Source organism: Camelus dromedarius, chromosome 5 (genome assembly GCF_036321535.1).
Source record: "Camelus dromedarius isolate mCamDro1 chromosome 5, mCamDro1.pat, whole genome shotgun sequence".
Taxonomy (NCBI): Eukaryota; Metazoa; Chordata; class Mammalia; order Artiodactyla; family Camelidae; genus Camelus; species Camelus dromedarius.
The window spans coordinates 20,101,230-20,129,120 of record NC_087440.1 but is presented as its reverse complement, the minus strand read 5'-3'; the positions used below and the strand labels follow the sequence as shown (position 1 = coordinate 20,129,120).

At 51.0% G+C, this 27,891-nt stretch overlaps 1 protein-coding gene and 1 long non-coding RNA gene across 5 annotated transcripts in view; one reads left to right on the top strand and one right to left on the bottom strand.

Moving 5' to 3' along the window:
• Nucleotides 1-27,891, bottom strand: part of FRMD5 (FERM domain containing 5) — a 277,899-nt gene that overhangs the window by 12,140 nt on the left and 237,868 nt on the right. For all 4 annotated transcript variants that reach the window (XM_031453169.2, XM_031453171.2, XM_064485651.1 and 1 more), the window contains exons 5-13: nt 25,488-25,585; nt 23,247-23,370; nt 20,312-20,399; nt 11,906-11,994; nt 8,818-8,881; nt 8,177-8,268; nt 5,570-5,644; nt 4,932-5,000; nt 3,938-4,044 (exon numbers count right to left, since the gene is read on the bottom strand). In XM_031453169.2, the coding sequence (XP_031309029.2) occupies nt 3,938-4,044; nt 4,932-5,000; nt 5,570-5,644; nt 8,177-8,268; nt 8,818-8,881; nt 11,906-11,994; nt 20,312-20,399; nt 23,247-23,370; nt 25,488-25,585 (806 nt within the window). The remainder of the gene's footprint in view (nt 1-3,937; nt 4,045-4,931; nt 5,001-5,569; nt 5,645-8,176; nt 8,269-8,817; nt 8,882-11,905; nt 11,995-20,311; nt 20,400-23,246; nt 23,371-25,487; nt 25,586-27,891) is intronic.
• LOC116153461 (uncharacterized) lies at nt 283-5,618 on the top strand. The gene is made up of 2 exons (XR_004137203.2): nt 283-1,719; nt 2,942-5,618. It is a non-coding gene; the product is annotated as an uncharacterized LOC116153461 (long non-coding RNA).

Sequence of the window (27,891 nt, the reverse complement as noted above, 5' to 3'; positions counted from 1 at the left end):
TAGGCTTGCTGGGGAAGGTTAGAGGCAAAGGCTGTGACATCAGAAAGACACCAGAAGCTGTATTATGGTGAGTTGTTGGTGCCCTCAGTAAACAAGATAATGGCTATGTATGCATTTCCAGCGGGGCTCCTGATAAACAAAATTACGTAGTAAATGTTAGTCTTCTGTTCCCCGACAGACCTCACCTGTAAGGTTATCATTCCTGTGCCAGGTTAGTCCTGTGCAGAACTTTAGGTCGCACTAGAAACCACCACCCACCTCAAACCTGTTATTCGGGGGGGGGGGTTGGGTGCTGCAGGGGGGAATCTGGGCAAATGGCACAGCAAAACGGAGGAGTATTTTTTTTTTTTTTTTACCTTGGAGGTGCTCCAGCTGATTGCCTTGCCCAGAGGTGGCTCCCAGTGGGCTGTGGGGCACAGCGGTTAGGAGCCGACCCCGGAGCCGGGGCCCCATCCTCAGGATGCGCACACTCAGGGGCCGAAGGCAGTGATTAGTCAACCGGAGCTGAACGCGGACTCTGGTGTGAATCTTAATCAGACTCTTTCCCATGGTGGCCCAGGAAGGCAGATACTTCTTCAGTGGAAACCAGCTGATCTCTTCATGGAAACCAGCCAGGTAGAAGGAGAAGGCGGAAAACCAGCTAGCGACAAAGGATTTTCACTGATCTCATGCCATGGCAGCCCCTTTGCAGCACCTCCCGTGCTGGAGAGTGAAGGTCGGTGCCGCAAGTCTCCGACCTTCAGCGAGCAGGCTGAGCTGCAGGGAAGGGGCAGCTCCCAGAGGCCAACGTTATCAGGGCACTGACCAGTCAGAAGCACTTAGAGCCATAAAAAGTAACGCTTTCCAGCCTGTAGCTGTTTCCCTGAGGCCCAAATAAGGGCCCCAGACCTCTAAGAGGGTGAGGGTCTGAGAGAGGACAGGGGACAGTCCCAGAGGGTAGGGGGAATCAAGACTGTCCAGAAAATCCAAGATGTGAAGCTACAAAGACAATGGGCTTTGCGTTGGGTAGCTCTGGGGCTGGAAAGGGGCTGTGTCCCATCCTCCACGGGGCTCCACACTGTTCGGCCGGCTGCCGAGGGGTGCCCCCCAGGGCGTGTTGGTGAGAGGAACTGACACACCTGAGTGTCCTCTCTGGGTCAGGCCTGAAAAAATAACCTGTGTTATCCTGGCATCCCTGAGAGCAGAGGGCAGGGCCAATCAATGTAGTCATCTTTTAAAGGGTCTCAGTTCATTGATTACTTGGTTTCATTGGAACTGGAATGTCATGTTAATGGTTTCTGCAATTTTCCCCATTGTTTTTGGAGATAGCAAACAAAGCTTTCCCCAAGAAAAGGCAAATGGGGTCTGTGATACTATGTGTCTTGTGGACTATAGGAAAGACAGTTCATGATGGAGCACGAACCAGTTTCAAATGTTCACAACTTCCTGGGAGTTTTGAGGGTTTGTGCCATTTTTCTGAGTTCTGCATCACATCCCTCTCACCCTTCCCTGCCTGGCTGGGGTGGACGAGCTGTGTTAGGTAGGTGCTTTAGAGGCAAAACCCCCTCTTGAGAGATGGTGCAGCTGAACTCTCGCCTCCTGAAATAATCCAGTCTTTATTTCCCCAGGCTTGATGATCCCTGCACTGACAGAGCCACTTAGCTACTGAAGTCTTGTATTTTTTCCACATCCAAACCAGATGTCCATCTGCCTCGCCTCACCCTGAGTTTCATTCTGCCTGTGAGTTTCATTACCGCCGGGGCATTTCTTAGCTTTTACCTCCACCCTCCTGAGTCTAATGGGCCCAGAGGGCCCTGACTGGGGATGAAGTTGGGGCTTGTCAGCAGGCAGCCTCGGGAACAGGCTGGTTTGGGGAGTAACGCGTGGAGCCTGCTGGGCTATAATCTGCCAGGTGTGAATTTCTGTGAGGCTGAGATTTTTGAGGCTGTGCCTGGCCGTAGGGGTCTCTGCTCTAATACCTTCCACAGTGGCTTCTCCCCACTGCACCCTGTCTGGCCTTTTGCAAGCATGGTGACTGTTTTGGATGTCGAGGAGCCCATTGCTGCTACAGTGGGGAAGACAGGTTCTGGGAGGAGGCTGAAGGCACAGCTAGAGCTGGCAGGGGCCTGGGGCAGCCTCACAGCTCGAGGATGGTTCTCTGCACCTCTGAGTTGTCCTGCTAACCCTGCTTGGCAGCTGCTCCCAGTGAGGTGTGTCACCATGTGGACGGCCTCAGTCTTCCCTCTTCTGAGGATGCTGGTTTACTGGACATTCTTCCATATGCTAGGGAGCAGAAGAGCATAAGGCTCCTCTACTATGTGAGAACTGCAGTAGTGCCAGCTTCCCCTAGGGGGCGCCTATTCTCTGGGAGGACAGCTGTCCAGACTTTCTGCAGGAGCCCTGGGATGAACCTGGCCGCTGCAGCCTCAGGATGGATGGGAACGAGGGCCACAGACAGGGGAGAAAGTTATGTTGCTCAGAAGAGAAGAAATTTCATTCTACTTTCCTGTGATGCACACCCCATAAAAAGAGGGACAGCAAGAACCAGGCTAGTTTTTCCACTCGGCCTAAGATGGGGAAAAACCAGGAGGCTGTGTCTGAGGACACAGTGATTCTATACCTTGCATAGCAACTACGCCTGGTAGTGTACAAGGCACCCTCCTACATACAGCCTGCTCTCCGGTGGGGGCAACAGGCTCAGAGAAGTTAAGCAATCTGCCCCCAGGCAATGCGTGGCCGAGCTCCGATTTCGACCTCATCTTTTAACTTCCTGACCAGGGCTCTCTCATTGTGTTTGCTGCCTGCCCAGTAAATGCACTCATCTCTTTAAAGGACTTGCACATACATTAGCTTCCTCGAAACCCTTGGGGTTTTACAAATGGAGCCGTTAAGATACTCACATAATTAAGGTTCTTGATGGGGGTTGTGCAGCCAGGGCTCCCAACCCCCCGACTGTGTGTAGTTACAGATCCCGCTCGGGTGATACAGAGTGAGCCAGTGATGCTTCACATCAAACCAGAGAGCCTCCCGGACAAGTGGCAGAGCCATCTCCTTCCTAACCTAAGCGGGTCTTCACTTTCATCAACAAGCAGCATTCCCACAGGGAGGGCGAAGGGCCTTCCCTTCCCGGCCTCCAGGACAGAGACAGGGTTGAAGCAATCCTACTGCTGTGTCCTGCTGCTTGAGATTTTCTGAGGTCCTACAAAATGGCATGTTCTGGAATGAAAGCTTCCACTGTACCCCTGTATCCAGCCTGTCGGGCAAGCCGGCTCAGTGACAACAGCTGGAGAGCAATATTGCGAGTCTACTCACAGAACTGACGGCCCAGAGGTGGGGGCGGCATCAGCCTCAGCTGGGGTTATCTCGTTCAGTGAAGACACACAGACTTTGTCTCTCCTCCTGTCTCCATCCACCTCCTCCAGATGGAGGGAACAGTAGTGAGAGATGGGGCATGTTGGGCTTCCTGAGACAGTGTTAAAGAATTCAGGTAGCAAGAGGACAGATTTCTACAACTGAAGTAGAAGGCGGCTGCAGCTACTGGAATGCTTCAGAGCAAGAGTTTTAATTTCTTGTGTAACTGCCTCAGCCAGCCTGATCATTTAAGCTGTGGAGACTGGTCACCAGATCTGGAACACAAGTGAAAGCTTCTTGACAGAAGGCAAGTTCAGAACTGCATGGAACATGGTAGATTCCATTTACAAAGGTCTCTCCCAAAGGTCTAGCCCCATACTCTCAGACGTCCAAACCCTCCTGGACCACAGCTCAGCAGGGCTTGATGGAATTCCCTTTCACCTGACACCCAGCTGGTGTGCCCACCCACTGGAGGAAGCCTTCTCCCTACCCCTGGAGAAACCTGCCGCTGTCTCTAAGGCATATTCACTTCTTTCAAAGGTCTGTGAGGAACTGGTCCAAGTGATAATTTAAAGGAACCCGTGTCACCTCCAGAGCTCATGCTCACCTTCCATGATGGAGATGTGAACAGCTCTTCTCCGGGTCCTAGGGACGCTGCTCAGCCTTGGGCCATGGGTTATGGAGGGACAGCTGCGGCTGGGAACCATCCCTGCTCTGAGGTTAAAGAAAAAGGGAACTGTTAACTCAGCACACAGATTTGGTCAGGACTCAGAGTTGAGGAGTGGTCACTAGAACCTACCTAGCTGTGTTGTTTTATTTTGGTTTTTTTTTTTTAAATCTTTAATGCCTGCCTTTTGCCTTTACTCCCTGGAGCCCGGTCAGAGACACTGCTTGTCAACTTTCTTATATCCCAGACCCACCTGAATCTTCCTTTAGTGTGGCAACGGTGCCACTGATCTCTGGGCAGGATGTCAGGGAGGAGAGCCCAGGATATGCACTACTCCTAAAAATGGGCCTGAGACCGATATGGCAGCCTCCCTTGACCTCCAACAGAAGCGACAGATGTGAAGGCAGGTAGTACTGTTCCCATTCCCAGAGGTCAGGCTGGTGGGCAAACCCTGGCCCTCTTGGCCAATCATGTTTTTCTTGGGTCTATCAGGTTCGAGAAGATGGGCTTCTGGACATGCATGATTTACAATTTTACATAAAGCATGGGTCCTAAAACTATTTCAGACCTAGTATGACTGGCTTCCTGTAATGGACTGATTCTAGAACCAATGGAATCTTGCTGCATGGACATGTCCTCCATGGTCTATGACCAATTTCAGGACTTGGGAGGACAGTGCAGAATTACCCAGGAAGGTGGCTCCTGGGTCTGATGTACTGTCTGCATTAGTCTGCCCTCCCTCATTCTCCATCAAGGCTCAGGGAACCAGGGCCAGACTGTTCCCCATGCCTCAGCTGAAATGGGTCTCTTCACCCTCCTGCTCTGTTCAGGAGCCATCACAGCCAGAATCCCCACAGTATGCACACTGCTGGCTCTTTTAAGATTCTGAGAGCTCAGCTGGACTTGGTTTTGGGGGAAGCCCCTGGCAGCCTACCTGTGTATTTCCGGTGGCTCCCGTTTGATCTTGGCACTTGATTCCATTACCTCCTTCGCAACTCGGCCACTAGAATTGGTGTAATAAAACAAGCAGCAAGGAATGAGACAGTGTTCCAGGACCGGGCTCCTCTCCAAGATCTCAGATACTCTGGCTGAACTGGGAAGTGGCCTCTTTGGCCCCCCCCCTTCCCAATGTTTAGGTCACTGAGGAAGGCTGGCTGGGGTAAAGGGCTCTAAGGTGTCCTGATGGCTTTCTTAGAGAGCTCCCTCTCTCTCTGAAGTCTTTGGGGTCTTCCATTCTCATTTAGGAATGATTCCTCACTGTCCAGCATGTTCCAAAAATATTGCAAAAACTCTTTAGACAGACATGAATAGAATCACTGGCACGGTTCTTATTTTGCTGCTGTTTTAAGGGCAGGAGGAGACAATACACATTTTAAGCCCCACAGACAAACAGCCTCAGGGATGGAAAGAAAGAGTCAAAGGGTTAGGAGACAGGAGAATTGGATGGAAACCTCACGCTTTTCTGGAGGCTCCCAGTGTCTTTGTTCTCAAGGGTAAGGACCACTGAGCCACTGTTCTCCAGAGAAGGGTCTAAAAATAGGTCCATAACGGTTACTTACTGTCACTATTTACCTGTATCGGAACCGGCTCCCTTTAAAGAATAAATTGCTGCTGGACACTGTGCGGACTTGGCTTGACTTCTCCAGCCTGCAGCAAGGCAAAGTCCAGTGTGACAGATGGCCTGCAACTGCCTCACAGCCTAAGGCAGCACCTTTCCAGCTCCTTAAAGGCTCCTTGGGGAAACTTCAGAAAAAGGCCCTTCACAGCCCCTTTTGTCTCTGACTCTCCTGTGCTCAGGGCGTCAGTGCTGGGGACAGTCATGTGGAAACCCCCCTCTACATCAGGAGGGTGAGGGCTCCCCATGAGTGCTTCCTGGGATTCACCAGGGGGCCTGAGAGAATAAACGTTAGGGGTGGTGGGCTGGGGCAGTAACAGAACGTCATCCGCCGACGGGTTAGCGGTATGACCTTGGGCACATTTCTTTTCCCCTCGGCCTCAGTCTTCTTATCTATAAAATGATGGAGCGGGGACTACTTGACCTCAGGAGGCCCTTACAGTCCTAGTATTTGATGATTTGTATCCATGTCTGGGTAACTGGGTGAAGAGGGTAGGGGCTGCCCTTCCTATCCCATCTCCTTGGAGGGTTTAACATATGTCACCCTATTAAAGACCGAGAAAGCCTGACATGAAACTAGCTTCAACAAAAGTTCCAGCATGTATTTGAACTTGGGACCATTTGCCCTCCCCCAGAACGCCCATTAGTATCACTTTCAAGGCGGCAGACAGCCTATGTGGAGACTGGAAGGCCGTATTAAGCCCTTGGGTGACTTCTGATCCTGTTCGTCCTCACACACTTAGAAAAGGAAGCTTGGGCAGAGCTGCCCAGTGACCCTCCTAAGCCCTGACCTCTGCCCACAACACGGCCTGGGTGCCTGCAGTGCTAGCCCAGCCAGGGACCGGTCTGGTCTGACGCTTTGTGGGCAGGCCGTGAATATTTAGGGAGTTGTCCCTACAATCCGTGAACAGCTGGGGACACCATCCCCACCTGTCCCAGGGCTCCGTGAGGCTCTGAGCCTACTTGCCCTCCTGCCTGAGCATATTCTTGAGTCTGAGCCAGCTCCCTTCAAAGCACTAGGCCAAAAGCAGGGCAGGGATCTTCACGAGAGAGGTACTCAGTGAGGCCACAGCGGCTGCTGCCAGAAACTTGGCATAAATGGGGGCCTGACCCAGGCTAGCGGCCCTTAACACTGAATTAGTAGTCAGTGGAAAACAGAGAAAAGTAACCTTGGTTTCCAGTGTGGGTGTTGGCAGGGCTCGCTAGGTGTGGAGATCTATTAAGGAAAGACCCAGAAACTGAGTTCAGTCACAGTGCAGAAGCACAGTTCTGCTCCCACAACACAGATGGAAAAACAAAGGAAGACCTCCGGAAAGGATGCTGAAATGTTTCCTTGGCTTTCCTTGGACAGCCAGGGACTGAACAGGAGGGAAATGTGACCACGTGAAAGTCTGCTGAGCATCCTCTCCATGAGAAGAAAGAAGCCCACTCAGGTTAGAATTCAGGCTACCCATTCAGTTCACCCCTGATTCTGGTCTCAAATACATAGAAATTATAAAGCAATGCAGAAAGCCTGCCAAAGAAACAGCCCCTGGGCTCTGGCTGGAGCACCAGGGAGGAGACAGTTCTGCCCATAGCAGTGAGCAGGTCGCAGTCTACCGAGTGGGGAGGAGGACGGTGCCCCCAGCCTGGAGCAGCTCTCTCCAGGATCCCTCAGGTTACTGGGGGGAGAACTATGGCCTGTCAGGGGAGGAATATGCCACACACTCTGTCTTACATTGTCCTGATTAAGACACAGCTTATTAAAGCATCAGTCATTGTATTCTATTTTTAAAACAAGACCAAGGGTTTTAGTGAAACATACTACATCTGGGATCACCCCAGTTCCTTGATGGGCTGTATCTTTGCTCCCTAATGCTTTTATAACCACTTTCGTAAAGAAAACTGAGCACAAAAGCCTCGATTTACTTTATAAAATCATTTGGTAAGCAAAGTTCTTGCCTTTGGCCCAAAGCTGGTATCTCAGTAACAGATAAGTCCCTGCCTCCCCCGCCCCTCACTACCCCACCCCAGGCACCTGGACTCGGCCTGGCACTGGCAAACTTCTGTCAGTGACACACCAGGAAGGGCTGGTGTCAACCCCAGCTCAGCACCAGGCCACCCACTGGCGAGCAGGCCCCAGAGTCTCTCCAAGGCTTAGCGAGCTGCTCCGGGCTATGCCTGCTCCTTTCTGGAGCTGCTGTGTTCTGGGCCTGAATACAGGGCTCTGAGTGGCTCCACAGGGCCAGCTTTACTGATGCCAGGCACCCATGGGCTTTCTCTGGCCCTAGCCTTCCCCTGAAAGGACCCAGAACTGCTTTGCCACTGGGGGTTGTCCAAGGACATAGCGAGGTAAACCCCTTGGGCACGTCTGCTGAAACACATTCCCAGACCTCAGCTCTGGCCCTCCACGTGGTAAGGACAGACACCTGGGAAGGGGGCTGAGCTTTATAAGAAAGCCTAACCTTGTCACGTCATGTCTCCTTTGTCAACATCTCTCAGTTTCCTGCCCACCATTCCTCTAAAAGTAGCTTCTATGACTTTGGCCCTGATAAAGACAGCCCCCGGTGCACGTGTCCACTCACTTGTAGAAGGCCTGGTTCTCGATCCCACATTTCCAGAGGTGCTTGCAGGCTTCTGGAGTTGGAGCAAAATATGTGAGAATAATTTTCTTTTCCTACAAGAAATCCCACATAGAAACACCTGAGTGTGGATGGAGAGGCGAAGGGTGAAGTGGGCCAGGACACTGACCCCTGAGCTGTCGGGGGCTCCCCACTACTCAGCGAGAGGCTTCAGATGGGGAAGGGGCAGCATGGCGGCTGGCTGGTTGGAAGAGGACGCCTGCAGCATCCACGGGGCAGAGGTCAGGACATTGCAGAAGGTCCCACCTGGCAGGGCCGATCAGGGTAAGTCTCAGCTGGTACAGCCTGAACCAGGTGAGCCTTCACCAGAGAAAGTGGCTTTCTCATCTGGAGTTTTCTTTTTTTGTTTTTATTATCTTCCTGGAATTTTCACATGGAAGCCAAAGACTTACTTTGTACTCCCAGGAGGTGTGGGACCTCTGGGGCCACCAGCATCCATCCCTCCCCATCCCTCACCTCCAGGTCTTGCTTTTGGTCATGGCTCAGCTCTGCCTGGGTGGATGGACCACTGTGGTTCAGCCCTGGCCGTCAGGAACCACCCCAGTGCCCCAGCCCTCCCTGAAGAGAAGGAAGCCAGCACTCACCTCTTTCTGACTTACGTATAAATAAAAAGTCTTTCCTTCAAATTTCAGCTTGGTCACCTCATTCCTAGAAGCACAAAGACAGCACCAGTCACCTCACTGGGGGCTGCCCATTCATAGCCGAGTCCTGTAGATGCACAGCCCACCCCGACTGGAAGGGGCTCCGGGCACAGACACAGTTTTAGCCAAAATTAGAACCGAAACAAGACAGCAGCGCAGTGGCCTTAGAGAACAGTTGTTGAAACAGTTCAATCCACAGTTTTCTGGTCAATCACACTATAATAATAGGGTGATAGGAGGGTTTCGGGCTCATCAACAGTGGCTGTAAAAAGGAGACTTGCATGGGAAGTGAGTGGTCCTGGGCCATTTCAGGCTTTGGTTCATAACACAGGTGCATTATCTGGATGGGACTGTCAAACGTAAGATGCCACAGGTAGCTGATGAGGCCAAAGTTCAAGTACAGCAAATAATGAAAAACAATGCAACCAGGTTCTGAGGGAGTTGAGTCTTTCAGGTGACTGTGCCACTAGATGGAAAATGCAGTTTAATGCAGACAAATGTCAAACGATCTCAGGGAGGGGGCAGGGCAACATACCAAAGAGAGAGAACAGATTACATGGAACAGTCATGCAGCGTACTGACCAGGAAAGGGGCTTAGGGGTTTTTGTAGAAAAATCCTTGAAGCCACCAGCCCAGTGAATGGCTGCAGTAAAAGAGGCAAACAGGATACTGGGGTACATCACCCGCAGGACAGACACAAATCAGAAGAAGTGACATGGTTACTGTACATGGCACGGCTTAGACCTCACCTCCACATACTGCTCTCAGCCTTGGTTACATTTACAAAATGCAAAAATGACCAGGGTCTTAAGTGGATGTCCCTGAGAGCCAGAGAGCTAGGCCGCACATCGGGCACTCCTCACTTCCCTTCCCTTTGCCTGACACAGTCACCCTCTGGAGCCTGAAGGCCCTCCCACCTCGCTGGGGGGAGAGGCCTTATTTTTCTCCGCAACTGGGACTCCCAAGGAAGTCTGACCACGCACATTTGCCTCCTCTTCGCTTCTTCCTCTTTGAAATTTCTAGGGATATCTTAGCTCAGTATCCTAGGAAGTAGCAGAAGGTAGTGAGAACCATGTATCCAATTTACTAGTAACTGGACAAAAGCCAGGGGACAGAGGAAGGTCACTTGTTCTCTGGAAGTCATGGCAGGGTCAGGATGAGAGTTCACAACTTGACTACCAGTCCTGAGCTAATGCAAGTCACATGGTATTCCTTCCCTCTTTGATTCCCTCCTAGTCACTCTCTCAGACTCATACAGAATACATTAAGTATTGACTGATTAACATACCAACAAGCACACAGATCACCTAGGTTTCAACAAGCAAGATAGGAAAGAAAGATGTTTCCTATTGGAAGTGAGATTGAGTTTACATCTGTTATTTTAAAGTTGAGGCAGATAAAGAGGAGACCTCGTGAAGAAGTGGGCCGTGAGAGAAGTCACAGAATGAAAGGCCCTGGGACAAGCCGGTGTGCAGCAGGGCTCCTGGAGGGCAGGGACACTTTAGGGACTCCGGGCCCCGGTAACATGTGTGTCCTATTTGTTTCTAGCAAAATGCCCCCTACCAGGCACCTCACAAGACAGCCACCCCGGTCAGAGTGTGGCCCAGGATCCGGGTCCTCTAAGGAGCATCACACAACCCAGTGGTCTCCAGGCAGCAAGTGTTCCTCACTAGGAAAGCAGTGGCCTGACGCTGCTCATTGTCTTTTTCTGAAAGTATCTTGTTGGACAGGAGACCCCCACACCCTCACCATCTTCACCCAAAGTGCACAGTGAGAGGGCCCACCTGAGAAGGCCCAGTAGATGGGCATGTGGGGTGCACAGTGGTGAGGCCAGTGCAGCAGATGGGCATGTGGGGTGCACAGTGGTGAGGCCAGTGCAGCAGGCGCCTTGTGAAGGGGGTTCTTGGGGGATGGGGCCTGGCTGGGCACGTGCAAGGAGCAGTTTCACCAGCACCCTGGGGGACACCACACTGCCAGTCGTCATGAGAGCCATGAGGGTTGGAAAGGTGGTGTCTGCCCACAGGCTCAGCAGGGGAGCTGAGGGGGATGGAGGAGGACAGCTGCCCTGCAGTATCCGCGGCAGAAAGCTTGCCAGGGAGGCGCTCTGTCCTCAGGTTCTCCGTTAGATCTTCTGGAGAAGGCAGAGGGAACACGACAGGGCCAGGCTTCCGCGGCTGAGCTCTCTGGGCCAAGGAAAGCCCCCTGTCCAAGCCCATGGGAGGAGCTGGCCAGCTAACACTTGGCAGTCTAAGGCCCAGGAAGGTTCAGAAATCACAGGGGCTTAGGAGAACATGTGACATGTTCTGATGAAGCTGAAAGAGGTTTGCACAGGCCAGGAAAAGGGTCTCTAGGTGAGCCAGGTGCCCATCAACAAACCCGTCTGCCGCTGACACAGCAGAACAGACCCCAGACAGACAGGGCGGAGGGGAAGCAGTTCCGAGTAGCTGCAGCTGAGGCAGTGGGAGTGGAAGGGAAGGACGAGTGGGGATGTGACTCCTGGGGGCTCAGGACACCCAAGCCCTGAGAAGGGTCAGGAGACAGTAGCATCTCTGCTCTTACAGGCAGTACCCACAGAGGGAGGTGGCTCGAGGAGGGTATTTGGCCAGAGCAACAGTCACGTCTGTCTGCCCCAGGGGTCACCGTGGGCCCTCCTTCGTTAGGAGAGTAGGTAATGAGTAAACATGCATGCAGATGCTATGGCCCGCTGCAGGGGACAGTCCCAAGGATGGTTCTCATGAGAACTTGGCTTCCCTAACACTGGCCCCAGCCCTAGACCTCTCATCCTACACAGAAATCAACTTTCCATACCCTTTCTCTGGAGAGGCTGCTGGCTCTCAGGAACACCCCTTTCTTTGGAAGAACAGGATCCCTAGAAGAGACCACTACCTTCATCGGTCACCATTACGGATGCAAGGCTTTGGAGAGGGCTCAGAACCAGCACTCGCCCAATCACAGACAAAGGACATGGGAACCACAGCCCTCCCCAGGTGGTGAAGTAGAAAAAGCCCGTTTTGGAAATGAAGATACTCACCATTTAATGAAGTGGACCCTCTTGTTCCCTTGCAGAACAACAAACCCAAAAGGAGTGAAGGCCAGAAATGCAGCATTTCCTGACACGTCCTGCAACACAGAAAGACTTCTTATCAGGGTGATGCAGGCATAGAGGTAAAAGGGTGAGAAACACAGTTGTTCACTGGTGATGCAGGGTTAACACTTGGCAGTGGGTCACAGAGGGAAGAGCTTGGCATTTGGAAGTAACAGGCAGGTTACTTACCCTTCCTGAGTCTTAGTGCCCTTAACTCTTAGTTGTAGATTAAAAGATACCACAATCTTAGAAGGCTGTCATGAACATCCAAAGAGAATGGCAAGCCCTCACACATTGCTGGTGGGACTGTAAAATGGTGCAGTTGCTTTGGAAAGCAGTTGGGAAGTTCTTCAAATGGTTAAACATAGCGTTACCATATGACCCAGCAATTCCACGCCTAGGTAGTACCCAAGGGAACTGAAGATGTGTATTCACACAGAAACTTGTGCATGAATGTTCACAGCAGGATTATTCATACCAGCCAAAAAGTAGAAACAATACAAACGTCCGTCAGCTAATAAATGAATAAACTAAATGTGGCACATCCGTACAATGGAATATTATTCAGCAGGAGTGGAGTGCTGATACGGATGAACCTGGGAAACATTATGCCAAGTGAAAGCCAGACACAAAAGATCACATGTTGTAGGCTTCCATTTACACAAGATGGACAGAACAGGAAAATTCATAGAGACAAAAAGGATATTACGATATGCTGTACACCGAAATTGACACTTTGTAACTGACTGTACTTCAATTAAAAATATTTTTTAAGTATATTACGGGTTGCTGTGGGGAAGGAGAGATGGGGTGATAGCTGATAGGTACAGGGCTTCTTTTGGGGGGTGATGAAAATGTTCTAAAATTAGATGGTGATGGTTTCACAACTCTGTTAATGCACTAAAAATCATCAAATTGCACACTTTAAAAAGGACAGATTTTTTGACGTGTGAATTATATCTCAAGAAAGCTGTGAGAAAGACAGAGAGAGAGAGAGAATAGCAGTTGTCATTATCGTGATGGCCTCACACACTGGGCTCCCTCAGGAAGGTTTAGCTGAAGAAAATATAAGGAGCAACAGGCCAAGTAGCACAGCTGTCAGCAGCCCAGGGGTGCCTGAACCTGCAAAAAGGCCTCCTGGTCACCTGTCACCATCAGTTTGCAAACACCAGGTTCAGGTTCTGCTGAGCAAAGAGGGGAGAAGGTGCTGGAGACGCTGCAGTCACGGGTCCCTTATGGGGAAGTGAGCTCCACAGGGCCCGGCCCTTTCTAGGCTGGGAGGGGCCCGGAAGTCGGCTGCGGGGCCACGTGCGCTCAGAGAGGCTTCCTAAGTGGTAGCGGCCAGAGGCGGGAGTCCGCCCTGCCGGGGTGTGGGTGTGTTCGGGGTGTGGGTGTGTTCAGGGTGCTGGTCAGGTGTGCGGGCAGGACGGCTGTCTGGGCCGCAGCTCGACGGTGCCGGGGCTCAGGTCAGGCCCCTGGTGTACAGTGGGGGCTGAGGCTGTCGGCCGTTCTGAGTCTCCCCCACCTTCAGGGTTTGCCTCCCTGGCACAGGTCTTCAGCCTAAGAACAGTGGGATCTCTACAGGGCCTCAGGAGCCTTGCCTCAAGGGAAAATGCAGTTTTGCCTGAAAACTGTCTCTTAGAGTTAGAACTACAGGGGTGAGCATCTGGGCCCAGGAAATAAACGAAATATATGTTTTGCAAACATTCGAATTAATGCATAGTTATTATTATTGTCCTTTCCTCAGGGTCTGTTGTGACCCCAACACTTGGCTGCACAGTGTCATTCAACCCATGGGCACAGCCAAAAGCTATTTAAAAATAACCCCAACGGAGATACCGTGAAGCCACGGACAGGGCTGGGTTTTCTCCTGCCTGTCAGCAGTGCTGGGTGGTGGGTGTTAATAGCTGAGTGCCTGCACTGCGCACAAACATGGTCCCTGCGGGGGCGTGGAGGGCGGTGCAGCACGAACCGGGCAGGCTGGCAGAGATCCGGGTCAGGGCGGCTGGCCTCTGGGGGCAGCGGTGAGGAGGGACAGTTCTGCTCGCAGGGGTGGGGAGCGGGCACCTGGAGGCCCTCTCCTCACAGTGCAGGCAGGACCCAAGGAAGTCCCAGAACTGGAGGTTTGGGCAGAGACTCGAGGGCAGAGACCTTACCTTACTTGTGCTCACAGAGCAGGCCCGCGGGAACTGTTTATCAGGGGAACGTGAAAGGTGATGACGGACCAGTGTGGCTATGGTGGGGGAAGTACACACGTGAGCAAAACGGGAGGGGAGGGCAGCAGTGCGGCAGAGATGGGGAGGCGTCCGCCGGCGCCCTCTGAGAGAGAGGAAGGGCCCAGGAGGAAGAATAGTGGATGGTGGAAGCGAAGGGTCGGGCCTGCAGAGAACTGTGGAAGGGCTGAAATGACAGGTGGGGCAGGGACAGGAAGTGGCGGGAGGGTGGGGCAGGCAAAGGCAGAAGAGCACTTGCACCGTGACCACGGGCTCCAGGTCAGCCCCCTCGGGCCCAGATCCCGGCTCAGCACTCACTGCCCGTGTGACCTCGGCCGGGTGCCTCCACTGCCCTGCGCTTCAGACTCCTCGCTGTGAAATCAGGGTTGATAATATTATCTGCCTCTTAGGTTGTGTGCAGTAGGCACCCAATACACACTAGCGTTCGTGTTGTTGTTAATATTATTACATCTGCTATGAATTAGCTGAGTGTATTGAACTCAATACAAAATCTTTTTTTTGTTTTAAAAGCCTAACATATTACTATTTTTCCTGATGTTGATGGATTTCAAGTTTGCTACTTTGGAAATGGGGGTGTGGGAAGTTGGGTAGGAAGGGAGAAATCACTCACTGATAGGGACCATGGAGAAGGGGGGACCATGGAGAAGGGGGATTTGGGTGATATATCTGGGACTCAAGGGGGGGAAAAGGAAGCGGGCAGAAGGGGAAGGAGCCAGACATCTCTGAGAGTCCTGGCAGTGACAGGCCTCCCTGGCCAGAGCAGAGGGAAGGGAAGGTCCTCCCACGAGCTGGCGGTGCTGGCCAGGTTCCGGGGCTGGCACTGGCCATCTGCACCGTGCAGACACCTCAGGGCTGGTCTCTGAGTGGAGGAAGGGGTCAGAGTTAGAGGGGAACAGCCCCTCCTGACAAGACTGGCTGATTTGGAAAAGGGAGCAAACTGGAAAAAATCTCCGATCGGACGCCACATTATTCCAACAAGTGATAATAGCACCTTGTGGAATCCCGGTCCATCCTCTCATTTGAAGAGAGCAATTCTGCAAACTGCTTCCAATGCAACATTGCAGACGAAGGTGTCCACAGGCGCGGAGGGCAGCTGGGATGTCTGCTCCTTGTCTCGGGCACATGAGGAGTGCAACTGGGATTACAGCAAGAAACCTCACATCTGGACCAGCATGAAAACACAAACAGACCGCCACATTGACATTTTCTCTGGAAGTTTCTCAGTTCCTCTCATCTAACAAGACATTCTCTCATTGTGAGCCTGCCCTGGGGACTTGCATGTGAAAGGACAAGTTATGTGATGGAAAGAGAAGGAAATGAGGACAAGGAGAGGAGGGACACAGACAGCAGTAACCGGCTCCTCAGATCTTCTGCCTTCTCAAGCTCGAGTCTGTCTTGCCTCCCTTCCCTTCCCTTCCCATCCCGGTGTAAGCTGCACCTGCAGGACTGAGCAGTTAATGGATCTGGGAGGTGGAATAAACTCAGGTCTCGACAGTCACACAGCGGATATCGCCAGCCCCACTCACATCAGATAACAGTCAAAGGGATTTAGTTCACTTCTACAGTTGCGATCGGAAAAATCTGTTTTCGGCTTTTCATCCTTGTGGAAAAAGCCTTGGTTTAAGACCCAGCTCTGCTTCTTATTTATGTCGGTAACTTACTTACTTCTCTGAACCTAAGTTTCCTCATCTGTGAGGTGAGAACAATAATACATACTTCAAGAAATACTACCTCCATCCGATTTTAGGGAGATAGCCTAAGCGACTCACTGGCAGGACCAGGCCAACGGTGTTTCTCTTGGGGAGGGGATGGGTTTGCACTGAGTCACTCACCTGTTCATATGAGACTTACTGTCAAATCTGACCTGCATCAGTACATCATCATCAAATGTCCACCCTACAACGATTACTCTGCCCAGAAACAGATTTTTGGAAATCACAATACTGATGGGTTCTTGGCAGTGGGAGGGCATCTGGCCACCTTTGCCCAGATCCACCTCCAGACACAGTGAAGCAGGCTTCTGCTTGCTGCCCCTGCAGGACCTCCTGGGCGTGACTGAGTCAGGACCACGGCACTCTTGGTTGCTGTGCCTTTCAGGGTCATCCAGTCCCCTCTCCAGGGCACGAAATTAAACTAATTCCATCTGGATGGATGAAGCCTCTGTTATTCTTAAATAGCCGCAAGGGAAGAGGATGCCACATGCTCTTCCGGACACGTATTCCCATTCCTGAAAGAGCTTGTAGCTGGGAACCTATACATTCAGTCAACCATGAAACCACCCTATTTCAATGTACTTAAATGTGGCCACGAGAAACTGGAGTAGAAAGGAGGAGGCAGGCATCCTGTCAATGGCCTGCGTCAACCCACAGCAGCTCACAAATGGAACTCTTGGCAGAAACTTGCCAGTTGAGCGGCTTCAGTCAAGTTCTTCATTTCGGCAGTAAACCTAACACTCTCCTCACAGTGCAGCCAAGAGGGGCCCACCTGAGGATGAGGATGAGTCAGGGGCAACTTGTCAAGATGGGGAGGGGGCTTATTTAGAGGGAAACCTAGGTAGCTGGATGACGAAATTAACGATCCTATTTTAAAGGCAGGGGAATGAGATTGGCGTGGTTGATCTAACCCAGATCCTGCTGAAATCAGTTTTTTCCTGGTATGTACGTAACAGACATAAAGCCACTTGGTGAATTTACATGACATTTTAATAAAACAATTTCAGGAGTCTTGTAGGTCTTCTGTCCTCTGTCAGAACTGGCGGTGTCCCGCTTGGTTCCTAAATAAATGCCAGCTCTGGGGGAGGGTATAGCTCAGTGGTAGGGTGCGTGCTTAGCATGCACAAGGTCTGGGTTCAATCCCCAGTACCTCCACTTAATAAAACAAACAAACCTAATTACTGTCCAATAAACAAACAAACAAACAAACAATTGCATGTCATCTCTGCAGAAGGAAGACCCTGACTGATAACTGAAAGGGCACAGCACTGGGACGCAGACAACTCCAGGCTCGAGTCCCAGTACTGTCCTTACCAGTAACTCTGCACATGTTAGTTAATCCCTCAGAGGCTCAGTGTTTTGATCTTAAGAAGACAAGACTACCTTCTTGGTAGTGTTGTTGTGAAGATTAAATGAGATAGTGCATGCAAGTGCTTGGCGGGTGAGGGCCCTCAGTAAGGGGCACCTGCATGACTCATGACAGGGCTGGGTTCACGTGATGGCTCTGACCACTGCAGAAACCTCGACAGGGCAGGAGGCCATAGTCTGGGTCTGCAGGAGACTCGGGGCAAACCACCAGTCCCAGGTCCCCTGGGAGGAACAAGATGGTGGCTCCTGAGGTTGGAGAGGTGTCAGGGCTGGGGAGCAGGTGCAACACTGAGCTGCCAGTGGTTTGCTCCATCCTTCTCCAGCAGCCGTAGGCTTCGTCTTCTGGGGGCTCCTGCCGGGAGCTGGGGGTGAAGGGAGAGGCGGACAGCTCAGGACAGCTTGTGCAAGTTTAGAGTCTGGGTATCAGTGTAAGACAGCTGGCCATTGGAGCTCTCAGGCTGTCCCACCCCGAGGTGGCAGGACAGGTGGCCTCTTCCTAGTCCCGGGGCCAGACAAGGACACTCTGGGCAGAAAGAAACCATCAGTGTGGACGGAAAGAACAGCAGCTTCTTAATCAGTCCAGGAGCACAGAGCCCAGGCGAGGCGCTGTCCTGCTCTCATTTAATTATCAAAACGATTCCTCTTCTTCTGTCCTCCCTAGGGCTGCGTGCCCCAGATTCCCAGGGCCCAGTAATTGCCTCTCTGTTAATAGAAATCATCGGTATTTATTACACGGAGCATGCCAGCTTATTTCAGCTCTCCTTGTGGCAGCATTAAGACGTGTGCTTGGTAGCCTGTCACCAAAGCGACTCTACTTAATGACAAGAGTGAAGGCTCCCACACTGTCCTCCTGCTCAGGAGGGGAGGGAATCCTGAGCCAGAGCCCAGAGAGATGAGCCGTGGGGTCATGCGTGGGGTCTGCAGCAAGAGGTCCGGGCCAGGAACAGGGAAGTGAGACGACTGCTCCACCTTCTCCCCAGAGGCTGTCCCCTGAGGGCTTCTGCTCCTTACAGATACACAATAGATGTGACCTTAGTTCACATTCTTGCTCTACCACTCAGGGCCTTGTAGGCTGTGCCTCCTGGAACTTTCATCTTCTTGTCTACAAATCAGGAAGCATAATATCCGCCTCCCGGTGCTGGCATGAGGATTAAATGAGAAAATAATGTGAAGGGATTCCAGTGGGCCTGCCAGGGAAGGTGTGCCACAAACTCTCTTCCCTCCTTCCTCCTAGGAGCCCGATGCCGTGGGGATGAAGTTACGACACACGGGGCTGGGCCGCAGGCAGTGCCTGGTAGGAGTGCTGCTTCCTTCCCACAGCCTCTTCAGCCTCTGTGTCCGGTGACGGACAGACTTATCAAAGACAGGGCTGAGCCAGGAGCCCCACAGTCCTAGGGGGCACGCAGACTTGCGCTGGACACCAGGCTGGCTGCCATGGTAGCTTCCAGACCCCAAAGACAACTGTCGAGAATCCCCAGCCCCCTCCACTCAGGTGTCGCACTCAGGTTCACTGTCAGCCCACCTCCATGTGCCGCCAGGTGACAGTCCTGCCCAGGGACGCATCTCTGAAGTGGGCGTTCCGTGTGGCCTCAGGAGGACCGGACGGATGTGGAGTCAAATGCAGAGGTGACCTGGCCCCTTCTGATGCCCACGTCCATCTGTAGGCAACTGTGTCTCTGAAGGTCCTGAGGTGACTCAGCAGCTCAGGGGGCACACGTACTGAGTCCCGACCGAGGACTCTCACACTGATGAGGAAAGTGAGGCTCAGAGAAGCCTCCGAAGGCCCCAGTGAGGTGGAGACCAGCCCTGGAGCCAAGGCCAGCTGACTCCCAAGCTCTCCTCAGTCCTGTGCAGCCCCCCTGCTGAGAGCACCTGAGCAATTTTTGGAAGTTAAACTACATCGGTTGTGCAGAAGGCATTATTCAGGAAGCTTTGTTAATGCCTTTGTAAATATCCATGTGTCAATTTTTTTGGGTATAAACTGGCATGAATGTGTTTTCTGGCACTCCTGGCCCCCAAGAACACAGGGTCACCTGTCCGTAGGCTGTGCTGCTGAATGGGGAACTGTGCAGGTGGGGAAAGGGACCAGGTTTCCGAGTGCCAGAATATTCTTTAAGTTCATATTTGGAGTTTTAGCATGAAATCCTATGCAAGAACAAATCACCATCTCCTCACCAACGGGCCAAGGGAAACGCAACTGTGCCCCGACACCACTGGGTTCCTTGGTTTCTATTCTATTTTCATTTGTGTTGGAAACTTACGGTTCCCTCTCATCTATTAGGAAGAAAAGGTCAAGGTTTGAGAATCAGTTTTACCAGTGGCCCTGGGGCCCCCCAGTAGTGGAAAGAGAGAGGCAAAGATTTGGAGAAACTGAGGCAGAGACCAGAAATGTCAAAGCAACAAGGATGAGGGGATACAATTCAGGGGTCTGGCCGCAGAGAGACAGGGAGAGGCACTCTCCACAGGGCCTGTGGCTGCCTGAACTCATCTCCGAAATGCCAGACACATGTGAGTAATTACAGAGGTTTTTCTCCGGGCAGAGCCTTCCCAGCTGGTTCCCGTCTGGCCCTCACGTCTCGCCCTCACCGGCGCATAATGGAATTAAACACGACTCCACTGCAGTCCCGCGCAGTGACTTATGCTGCTGCAGTCAATAAAACTCACTCTTGGAAAGAAACTAGATTACAGGTCAGGGAAGAGTGGGCAGTCCGCTGAGCTGCCTCTGATCATTCCCTGCGGGGGGCCTTCCACATTCCTCCTCTCTGCATTTCCACCGAATTACCCACTGCTGCCAATGTGGGGCCTCAGTTCCAGATTTGTTATTTAGATTGACTCTGCCTCGGACCCTCCGACACTGATGTGACACCACACGATTAAGCAGCGTGAGTTTTCACAATGAGACATCTCTGGCATCTGTCACTAAAGAAGCCAATCATCCAGATACTGAAGGGGCAGACGGCACAGGCATGTGGCCCTTCCCTGCCTGTCACCCTCTAGAGGAGGCAAAGTCAGCCCAGTCTCCGGCCAGGGGGTCTCACCTTACACGGGTGAGGGTCTACTCCATATGTCTCCAACGTCTGTGCTTTTCTTAAAAAATTCAGCTCTGATGTTGCTGGTGTTTGACCACTGGAATAAAGAAAATGAGATGGTTTCAGGGTTTCCTGTTTCCATATGTTCCCCTGTAGAAAGTCTATTAAGCGCACAGAGTGTCTCACACTCCTATTTCTCCATAGAGTGTGCTCCCTGCTCTGTTCTAGGACCAACTTCAGAGGCTCTTGTCTAGGGTCAAAAACTCAGATGTCTTCAAAGTAAGGCAGCCTCCAGAATGAATGACACGGGCTGAGTGTAGGACAATATGCAGTGGTGGGGACTATGGCAAACTGGGAGTGCCACCCCATCTACTGAGGGCAGCTGTGTCTCAGCTCCAAGACTGTGGAGTCTTGGAACGCAGGGCTCAGCATTGCTAGGTGTGTTTTTAAAGAGAATTCAGAGGTACCAATTTTTATGTGGCATTTCACAGTTTTAAATACTATGGGGGCAGAAAAAAGACTTCTGTAGGCTGGCTGCGGGCCATCTGATCTAGACCGAAATACGAAGAAGGGGCCTGGATATCTTGTTGGTACCACCTAACCTGCTTCCTTTACAAAAAGGGAACACAGGACACAGTAGTGCTGAGCTCCTCCAGACTCCACAATAGCTCTGTCCACAGGATGATGACTATGAAAAGAAAATGAGCAGAAAATGGAAGAAACTGGCGCTGGCACCAAGCCATGTGAAGAAGGGGCCTTTGGCATCATCCCCCTCCCGGCTGCCTCTTTAGCAGGCGCGTGGATGAGCTCTGCCCAGAACCAGTGCAGGAGCACCACGGGCCCTCCCAGGGTCCTGGGAAGCTGACATCCTTCCCCAGATGTGGGGCTGGGTCGGTGTGAGTTTCAGTGTGAGGAGGGGCGGGCAGTTTGAGGTCAACAACTCTGATGGCTGGTGTGCAGGACTGAACTTTTCTAAGTTCATCACTTGTCTCAAGTAATATGGCAGGGTAAGAAGACAAGCCAGCCCGAGGGAGGAGCAGGCCAGATACCCTCTAGTGTCTTTCTGGAGAGGCAGCAATCAATCAGCACCTCAAGTAGGCTCTGTGCTGCTTGCTGTGAAATAAACCAAAATATATAGTCCCTCAAGGAACTCATGTGGGAGTTGGAGAAAGGAAACACAGAAACATTTTTACATGATGGAGACAAGGCTGAGCCTGTGTAAGTAGTACCTGTGGAAGGAGGCATTTTGTTGGCTGCAGACTTCTATATCCACCACTGCACCTGAGATATGGAAGATGCTGGTGCAGGTAAAGGACCGGGTGCCAGAGGCAGCTGAGCACTGCTACCCCTTCCAGGGAGCTTCCTTATTCCATGTCTGGAGGCTGGAGGGCTCTGTGGGCTCCATTTACCCCTGGAGTCGGCCCAAACGTCTGGGGCTCTCAAATTGGGCATCATTTCCTGGGGGATCCCCTGACTTCTATCAGGTTTCTGGAAGACTGTCCCCACTGCTCTGACATCTCCTAACCCTCCCTGGCAGCGCCCCCAGGTAGCTCCAGCACATCTCCAGCAGATCCCTCCTGTTAACGTGAACCCTCACACAGTCTGTGTGTGTTCCGACCTTTACCACAAGGGGCCGCTCTTCCCTAACCTTGACGGGAGGAGCCTGGGCAGCACCAGAAGGGCGCACCTGCACTGGGAGAAGGCCGGGAGGCGGCTAGGATTCCACCTCTGACAGGTGTCTCCATTCCTCTGGGTGGAGTCCAGCCACACACAGTGGGCAGGAGGTCTGTTTACAAAGGCTAAGGAGGCTTTGGGGAAATATTTGTGGGTAAAATCTTTGAGTGAAGGTGAAGATTTTTTGCTTTTTGGGGGCATCAGGAAAGGAACTAGTTTAAGATAAATATTATTAGAAATATCTTTTCCCCTCCCCTTGGACATTGTCCTTCCCCAGAAAGGTAGTTACCCATTTTTAAAGATCTTTTAAAAAATTGTAATGTGATATGATGGCAGGTTTTATTTTACAACACTGTATTGTATATACATTTTTTCTTTATAGTTTATCAGTTTGGGGTATCTGTACTCCAGCATACCCCACAAAGTGGAGCCCAAACACCCAGCTGTTGTTTTCAGAATAAATCTTTGGGGGAGGAAGGTATAGTTCAGTGGTAGAGTGTGTGCTTAGTGTACATGAGGTCCTGGGTTCAATCCCCAGTACCTCCACTAAAAAAAAAAAAAAAGAAAGAAAATCAAATTACCCTCCCCCAAATAAATAAAATCAGTCTTTGTAGAAAACTGAATTAATAAGGGTGAAAGGATGCATTAATGCTATTTTATGGAATTTGGAATATTCTGGGCAAACTAGTTGAATCTGAGGAGGACACCCCCCTGCTTCCAGCTGCTTCTCCCCTCCTCCCCCTGTGCAGGGGTGTGGGCTTGAGGGGGCAGTGCTGAAGACACAACCTCTGAACCAAGTGCTCTCGGGGCACCCACAGCATCCAGGGATCAGGCCAGCCCTGCACTGTCCCCTGCCCGCCCCAGAAGCCACTTGTCACTATCACAGACCAAGGACAGTCTTGCTCCTTTTCCATATCCCACTTGACCCCTCCTTTCCTCTCTTTTCCTTTTTCTGCTGTTTTTTTTTTTTTTTTAAATGTTTCCTTTTCTTTTCCCCAGTTCATGCTTCTCCCCTCTGTTTCTTCATTTATCTTAGTGAAGCAAATATCTTTCAAAGGCCAATCCCTCTGTTTTCCTTATAATAAATATAACATTTCTTTTGCCTTTAAAGCTCAGCCTACATCACCCTTCTTGGAGAGGGAGCCCTCAAGGCTCGGGGCTGTGTGGTCCGTGGGCCACTGAAAGTATAACATCCCAGCATCAGGAAGGCTGGGTCTGCAGGAGCAGAGGCTGTGTGCTCAGGCCTGGGCCTGGACGGGGCATCACGTACCTGAGTTCTGTCTTATGAATCTCAGCAATCTTCCTTTCCAGCTTCTCTGAATGTTTAGGGAAAAACTGGAACTTGGAGCTGTAGCCTTCAGGGTGTTTTCCTGGGTCATAATCCCCAATCTCCGCTTGCAAAAGAAAGGAGAGAAAAACAGTTGTGGAGTTAAGTAATCACCACCAGCAAAGCAACCAGAGATGACCACACAGAGCGGGAGCCGAAGCTGGCACGAAGAACGGTGGCCCTTGAGCGTGGCTGTGGGTCTGCAGAGGGCATGTCCCTCAGGAACACGTCCACCTTTGTGTTCCCAGGTGTGCACCCCAACTGGGCTGACATCAAGTCTAAGCAGAGACCGTAGAGCTGACCTGCATTCTGAGGTCACCACACGTAAATCTGCAATGAAAGAGCAGAAGCCAGCAACACGGTCCTCATACATTCAGCCACGAGCAGAGGGCCTGGGAGCCACAGTCTCTGCGGCCAGCACAGGAAACCGTGAGCTCGATCGGGAAGACAGACCCTCTTGGGCCTGAGCCAGGTCAGAAGTCTAACTCTCATTTTGAGGATTTTAGCAGGGACACAGCAAAATGATGAATGAGCCACCACCCAAACTCAGAACTCGACACAGTCCAAATCAAATCAAATCAACTGACTACAATTGAATAACTTTTCACTGACAGCTGACTGGGTCCCAGGCTCCTTGGAGAGGACTGCAGCATGGGAAGACTGGATCTAACCAGAGCGTGCCCCTGAGATCGGAACCCCAGGTCCCAGCACTGACTTCTCAGTTCCCTGCGGAGGTGGGGCTCTCTACTTCTGCAAATTCACAGAGTCCATTCCCAGAGCAGCTGAGCTCCCATGGTCCTCTCAACGAGATGTTCCCCAGCCGGGACCCAGCCTTCTCCACTGGCAGCATCCCACAGGGAACATCACAGCCATGCTGGGAGGAAGTACATTAAGAAGCTCAACTGCTCTGTGGTTGTCTTTTCTCCTTCCCTAGTGAGAACCACAACCAGGGCAGAGAAGTCTTGATGGGGGGAGTAAAAAACACAACTGAATATTGTTCTGTGGCCTCAGTCTCCTCACTGTGCCTTCCAAATCACTCGGGAATTTCTGTTACTCAAGCAAGAGACTAAGGGCTTCCCTGGGCTTAAAGTCTGGAGTGACTTCGACCATGAGGTCATTTATTATAATTTTATTAATAAGCTCCAAGTGGGAAACATGAATGTTGGGCATCAATGACTTCTTTAAATTAAAAAAAAAATTTCAATATGGATGTCAAGGTAAAACTGAAGGAAAGACTAGAGTTTAAAATTTCACTGAAGTGGAACCAGGTTTTCCTTTAAAAATGAAAGGGGTAAATTTGGGTACCTTAGAGTTGGCAAGCACCTTCTAGACTTCCTGCTTAAGTGATTTGTTAAAACAGGAGTCTCAGAAGTCAAAGTTGTGGTGGGTTGACTTTTACATTCTTAATGCAGCTGTAATAATTCTCTTGCCAGAAGAACTTTCTTAGTTTCTTATTGGCAAGCATTTTTCAGGTTCTGTTCACAAAGTAGCTTCCTGGAGCTCACAGATTTCTGATTAAGAGTTCAGATCCTTTGATAGAAACTTCATGATTTTCGTGCTATGGTCCAAAATAATCCAGTGACAGTTTCAGGCCAAGGACTAAGAGAAGTCTAGGAAGTGGCATCTAGAGGTCCCCTGCATTTCATGAGAGGAGGAGGGATCCTGTAAGAAAAGTGCATACCTTTCCCACTGTTTCACACAAAAAAAGCCAGTTTGGCTATCAGCTGGGTACAGACCCAACTCTGGTTCATTTGCATGTTAGAAAATGGGTTTGTTACTTGCAAACATTTTCAACCTTGAGCACTCTTAACGGAAAGGTCTCTGAAGTAAGTACCAGAATTCCAAGATGTTTCAGCTCTTTGAGATTTGTATGAAAGGAGAGGAAAAAACTGATTTGGATCACTCTCCAGAGTCTCGGTAACTTTATCAACCAAGGGTGCAGGGAAAACCCCCAAACACGGTCTGAATGATGTGCAGGGGCTGCCAGGAAGATGGTCAGTACAATTTAAGGTTCAGTGGTCAGAGCTTCCTGGGTCCAGGCAGCCCAGGCAAAGAAAGTCCTTTAACTCAGATTCTACTTCGTTAGATACTGTTTCCATCCAAGAAGTAGTCATCTGTGGTAACCGAAATAATGTAATCAGGGTTTAGCATGAAAAGCAAATTTACCCTGTCAAAAGTCATTACCTTGAAGGATATAGGCTGCTAACAAGGCAGCATCTGATGTTTTACAGAGGAGGCGGCCGTGGTAGAGATCCCTTTTGATCTGTAGGAAGACTAAGTACCTGCAGAGAAAACAGAGAATGAACTATAAAAGGATTTATTTGATTGCTTTAAAGACATAAATATGTAACATAAGCCTATCAAAATCTTTGTCAGGACACTTTTACTCCATTAAAACAAGAATCTCAAAACATATTACAGAACAAATACATTTTCCATATCCCTGACGACTCTTTCAAGCACTTTGGCCCTGAACTGATGCGAGGTTCAATTCAAAACAACCTGTCGGTTTCCACCTGCAGCTCAAAGCAGAAAGAGCGCTTTCTGGTTAAATGCATTTGTCCCCACCCTTGCCCAGTGCGGGGCTTTGGAAGGAGCCAGCCCAGGTCAAAAAGGAAACCTCAAGAGAAGGGCTGATGGGGCCCCTCTCTGCCTCGGGCTCTGGTTGGCGCTGCCTGGTAAGAGCGGGAGGCGGGGGAAGGAACTGGCGCCGGGAAGAGTGCTGCCTCGTCTTGCCAAGGGAACGTGTGGAACGGCCCTCATTATTGGCTGAGGTCAACCAGGCTGCTTAGAATTTGAATAAGGTGTAGGAAGAGGCATCGGCGAAAAAGCAGGGAAACTTGTGTCTAGTCTTTCTTTGATTATGGGCAGCTCCCCCCTCAGGTGGAAGGCGGCTGTCAGGAACCACAGCTACTAGGAGAGGACGTGTGACTACCTGCCAGGCTGGGTGTTACATGCTTTTCAAGCCCGTCTCCTCTAATTCTCACATACTGCTTGGAGATAGGTACTGTTATTATCCCCCCCTTTTTTAAGATAAAGAAACTGGGGCTGACGTGGTTTTCTCACGGGTTTATGGCAACTGGTAGGCGACACAGCCAGGATTCCACCTCAGGACGGTTAGGCTCCCAGGGCTGGCTCGTCATTGCCGTGTTACACCAGCCTCTCTGCTCTGTAACTGCTTCATAGTTTCACAAGGAGGTGGGGACACCCTGTCACCGTGGAATGGAATTACCAACTTTCCATTTGAAATGTCTTTACAAGGAATGGGGTCTTGGATGCTCATAACTTCACAGGTGCCCCAAGAGGAGCAAAGACCAGAGGGTAGAAACCCCTAAGTGAGTCACAGAGGCTCCTTGGCCAGGAGGCATCTGGTGGTTTAAAAATATGGCCACAAATTCCTCGATATGCCTCATTTCCGGAAGTAGAGCTTAATTCTGTCCGTTTGAGTGTGACGAGGTCATAATGTCGCTGCAGCTTCCTCCTTGTTCTCTCTTCCTCTTGGGTCACTCACTCTGCTGGAGGACACTTAAGCAGCTCTGCAGAAAGGTCGATGTGGCGAGGAACCAAGGCCTTTTGCCAGCAGCTAGCAAGGAACTGAAGCTTTCTGCCAACAGCCATGCGAGTACACCATCTTGGAAGCAAATCCTCAGGTCCAGCCTTTGGCTGCACCCCCAGGAGAGACCCTGAGCCAGAGCCACCCAGCTAAGCCACTCCTGAATTCCTGACCCACAGACACTGACAGACAATACATACTTGTCATCGTAAGTTAAGTTTTGTGGCATTTTGTTGAACAGCCATGGATAGCTACAGCATCCCCACAGGAGTAATGGGAATATAGTAAAACTCCCTTAAATTCCATCAGCCTGAACCAAAAAGAAATTGGGTTCTCTCTGGACAACTAAGAGGTTTCCATTTCTTCTGTCTTCAGGCTGAAGAATAAAACAGAGGATTCCATGCCCACGGGATCATGTGAAAATGTTCAAAAGAGAGAGGACCACTGACAAGGCGACTTCTGGGGTGATGGGGGTACCAGCTGGTGACTCTCAGAGCCTTAAGCCTGGTGATTCAAGTTGTTAAAGAGAAATGAGGGAGCAGCCAAACCTTCTTCTCTCCTGAGGCCTTGCTACTCAGAGCGTGGCCCACATAAAAGGGTATCAGCGTCACGTGGGAGCTTGCTGGAAATGGAGAATTAGGCCCATCTGAGAGCTACTGAATCATTTTAACAAGATCCCCAGGTGATCTGTATATAGATTAAAGTGTATGAAGCACCGTCGAAAGAAAATTCGGAAGTATCCTTCTAACCACGTCAGGATGGACTGCCCTCCTCAAGCTGAAGGGAAGGTGAGCGCTGGAGTCTGGAAGTTAATAGGAACTCCCCTCCTTACCCCAAGCACCCTCCCCCAACCCCAACTCAGCCCCAGCGTTTGCCAAGGAAAACTGAAGGAAAAAGACATCATGCAGAGTGAATAGTAATTAAGATGGATCTATGAATCCAGAATCAAGTTTGTCTTCACTCTGCTCCCCACAGTGAAATGGAAGAGAGGGTGGGGGAGCGCTTCTCTGCCCCTCACTGCTCCAGCTCCCACCT